Source organism: Tupaia chinensis, unplaced genomic scaffold (assembly GCF_000334495.1).
Source record: "Tupaia chinensis unplaced genomic scaffold, TupChi_1.0 Scaffold000280_1, whole genome shotgun sequence".
Taxonomy (NCBI): Eukaryota; Metazoa; Chordata; class Mammalia; order Scandentia; family Tupaiidae; genus Tupaia; species Tupaia belangeri.
In genome coordinates this window covers 765,407-769,574 of record NW_006159763.1, presented here as the reverse complement: position 1 = coordinate 769,574, position 4,168 = coordinate 765,407, and the positions used below count along the sequence as shown (strand labels likewise).

Below are 4,168 nucleotides of genomic sequence, written 5' to 3'. Positions count from 1 at the left end.
CTGTGTTCTGGCGGCTTCCGTGTGCCAGGCGGGAGCAGCCCGGCCTCCGAGCGCCCAGCATGTCGGCGGACGCGCGTGCGCGCGCGGGGAGGGGAGTGCGCGCACGGAGGGGTGCGTGCGCGAGGTGGGAGGGCAGCTACCTTGGCAGGAAGCCCTCCAGCCTCAGCGAGTTCTTTTGAACACAATTACCGCATCTTATCTGCATTCTTCATCCCTTAGAAAATATTTATTTTCAGTTTGGCTTTTTTGCTTATTCTGCACAATTCCTGCAGCGGAGAATTGAGACGCTGTGGTCCTTGGAGAGGCAGTGGACCCACCCCACCTCCGCTGGGTCACCCCTGCCCCCAGGGTGACCTTCCCTCCGCCCTTCCCCGCCCTGGGTCAGTGGTGGCTCAGCGGGCCTGGCAGTCTGTGGAATATGGGTCACGGGGTCAGGAACGCCCCGCGTGGTGGCGCCGGAGTGGACGACCCAGATCCGCGCAGTCCCGCCGCTGCTGGCAGGGGGTGAGCAGTGCTCGGGCCAGCTGCCTGCGGGCTGGAGGCTGGAGGCTGGAGGTGCAGAGGGAGGGGCTGGCCCAGCAGGGCTCTGAGTCCACCAGGCCCTGGGTTGCTGGGACATCGGGCAGTGGGGGTGGTCAGCCTGGCCACGTGGAACCTTCACTCCCTGTCATGGCCTAGGCCTCCGCTTTTCAAGTCTGTTTCCAGCATTTCCATTTTTATGATTCTCAAAACTTGTGTCTGCTTTTTCCTTACACGGGTCATGGAGTGTCCCAGCCCTGGTTGGATGGCTGTAGTCCACTGTGGCTGTCACACCTGGCTTCCTGGTGCTCTCTGGACCTAGTTTGCAACCCGCTGCTGGGCGTTACCCTGCCCTGAGGATGAGAGGTGACAGCTGGGGAGGCAGCAGGCAGAGGTCGCCTGGATTGGCCTCTGCCCGTGCCGCCAGGAGGCTTAGGCAGGGCCTGCCTGTCCAGAGCCTGGTTGAGGCAGCTGCCCATCCCTGGGCTCTGTCTGAGCCCGCCTGGTGGCACGGGAAGGGGCGACCTAGTCTCAGAGGAAGTTTGCTGACCATCAGATATGTTGTAAACTGGGGCTGGCCAGGGCGTGGTTACACAGCTGGATCCCAGATGGCCAACTGCAGGTGGAGTCCCCGACCCAGCGGCTGGAAAAACATGCTGGGTGTGAGCACGTGCATGCTCGAGATCCTGAAAGGAGGGAGAGATGGAGAGGGGCTGGCCTGACCGTTGCCCATGGCGGAGCTTTCTCACTTTCTCTATCTCTGTCTCTCTGAACAAGCACATGTGCCCTATAGCAAAATTTTAAAATATATATTGTAGGGCCTGGCAAGTAGCGTGGTGGTTGAGGGCGCTGGGCTCCCATATGGCTGACCATGGTTTGAGTCCCGGGCCTGGCGGCTGACTTCCTACTTTCTCTCCCTATCTCTCTCTCTCACTCTATCCCTCTCTGGTCAAATTTAAAAACAAAGTTAAATAAAATAATTTACATATATATATATATATATATAATGTCGTAAACTCTGCAGTTAACAAAAATCTTAGTGGCACTCTCTCTGCCAAACACATCTGCCCTCACCTTGCGAGCTGGCATGTGTCTAAGGGAACTCTAACCTGCCGTTTCTCCAAGTGTTGACTGAATCTGCACATCGCTTTCTCGGGCCTGCTGTATGCTTTCTGAGAAAACCGAAAAGCGTTTCTTTTTAGAGATTTTTGCTATAGGACGTGTGAGCTCGACAGAGAGACAGAGACAGGAAGCAAGAAATCTCTTCTCCAAGAGGAGAATGGAGAAGGGATTGTGGCATGACCATCTCCCCAGGGGGTGGTTTCTTGTTTCCTTCTCTCTCTCTCTCTCTTTCTCTCTTTCTCTGTCTCTGTGGTGAGCACATGTGCCCTATAGCAAAAACCTCTCTTTAAAAAAAAAAATCTGTTTCGGAGAGGACCAGCAGATGGCATACTGTTATGTTGCTGGACTCCCATGTAGTCGACCGCGTTTCCAGTCCCAGACTCAGGGGCTTGAAACTCACACCGGGCACGTGTGCATGCATGCCCAAATCCCCCGGGGTGATTTCTCGCTTTCTGTCTCTCTGTCTCTCCAGCAAGCGCACATGCCCTATAGCAAAAATCTCTCTTAAAAAGAAAAAAAAATGTTTCATACAACTCAGGAAGTTCTAAGTGTAAATTAAGCTTAAACATTTTTCTTGCAGAAATTCTAGAGCGGGCCAGCCAGCGATGTAATGATTCAGGAGGCTGGATCCCACATGGCCAGCTATGCAGTTCGAGTCCCGGACCCAGTGGCTCAAGAAAACGTGCTGAACATGTGTGCACACACCAGGGGAGTGAGAAGAGAATGGAGGAGGAGGGCCGTGGTGTGGCCACTCCCAGGGAGGCGTCCTCACTTTCCTTCCTTCTCTCTCTCTCTCTCTCTCTCTCTAGTGAGCACAGCTCCTTTGGCAATTTTTATTTTTTGTTGTTTTTTGTTTTATTAGTTTTTAATATAGGGCAAGTGTGCTAGCTGGAGAGGGAGCGGGAAAGGGGTTGAAAAATCACTCCTGGGGGGTGACCATGCTGCAATCTCTTCTCCTCCATTCTCTTCCTGGGATTTTGGGCACGCATACACATGTGAACAGTGCTTTTTTTTTTTTTTTTGAGAGTTTTTTTTTTTTCACTATAGGGCGCGTGCGCTCGCCAGACAGAGAGAGAGAGACATAGAGACAGAAAGCGAGAAATCACCCCCCAGGGGGGATGGTCACGCCGCAATCCCTTCTCCTCCATTCTCCTCCCGGGATCTTGGGCACGCACGCACACGCGCCCGGCGTGAGTTTTAAGCCACCGGGTCCAGGACGCGAACCGCGGTCGACTACGTGGGAGTCCAGCGACATAGCCATTACGCTAACTGCTGGTTCCCTGAACAGTGCTTTTCAAGCCACCGGCTGCAGGACTCAAACCGTGCTGTTGGCCATATGGGATCTAGCACCTTTACCTCCACACTACCTGCTGGCCCCCTCTGGCAAATTAAAATAAAATTGAAAGGATGGTGGGAACAGGCCCGCCAAATGTCCTCACATCTCCCCTTGTCTGCAGGTCATGAAAGCTATGTCACCTTCTGTCAGCTGGAGGACGAGGCCGCCTTCACGTGCAGCGCTGACCGCACCATCCGGAGGTGGGACGTGCTGACCGGGCAGTGTCTGCAGGTGTACCGAGGACACACTTCCATTGTGAACAGGTCAGCCTGCCCGGGCCCTGGCCAGGCCTAGGAGGGCAGATTCAGAGGCCCCTGCCCTCAAGGCACTTTCGTCCTCCTGGGCGGCTGGCCCATGCAGGCAGGGAGACAGTCTGTAGCACGCAGCACTGAACACCTGGCCGGGCACAGACTGCTGGTGGCCTTGCGGGGCAGGGAGACACCACCCACACTCTGGGTTGGGCGCACACCGCCCCCTCCTGGGGAGCAGGATGGTGGCACCACCACCCCCTGCCAGGTGACGGGAAGGCCCTGGAGCTCCCGCCAGTGGGGTGGGTTCCTGAGGAAATTGCTTAATCCATACCGGTGATGGGCCAAGGGAGGGGGGCTTCACCCTGAAGGTGGAGAATGGGGTATTTTTAAATTTCTCCTCTCCATGTGGCCATTGGAAATACCCTACCGCTCCTAAAGAAAGTTCTAGTTTTTCCTTTCCTTATTGAATGTGGGTCTAAGCTGAGCCATGGAAATTCCTTTGCTGATCAGATGAGACAGATGCTGTTTACGAAACTCGGGAGGGTGGCCCGTCTCCTGGGGGCAGCCCGGCATGGGGCTGGGACTGGGGGGACAGAAGGCACGTGCCCTCAGGCCTCACACATGCCAGGTGGGTGCAGTGGGTGGAGCGGGTCAGGCCGTGTTCCTAGAGGACCATGGCAGAGGTGGGATAAGGAGGAGGAGGAGGAGGCAGGCGCCCGCAGGCTCCCAGCAGCTGAGCTGCGTCCCCTCAGCTGGAGCAGGCGGGGTCCACGGGCTCCCAGCCTACAGGCCCTGCTGGCCCCTGACCTTCCTGGGAAAGGCTTGTCACCAGGAGAGTGGGCTGGGCATCCCCTGTGGCAGGGAGGTGGCAGGAGGCACGACAGGCAGGCGGGGAAAGCCCACCCTCTGGCCACCAGCTTGTCCTCGGCTGCTGGCCAGA

The 4,168-nt window shown here is 56.4% G+C and overlaps 1 protein-coding gene across 1 annotated transcript in view; it reads left to right on the top strand.

The window, feature by feature from the left end:
- The window catches only part of WDR86 (WD repeat domain 86), a 25,909-nt gene that overhangs the window by 6,246 nt on the left and 15,495 nt on the right, over positions 1-4,168 (top strand). The window contains exon 2 of the mRNA XM_027772540.1: positions 3,099-3,240. Within this exon, the coding sequence (XP_027628341.1) occupies positions 3,099-3,240 (142 nt within the window). The remainder of the gene's footprint in view (positions 1-3,098; positions 3,241-4,168) is intronic.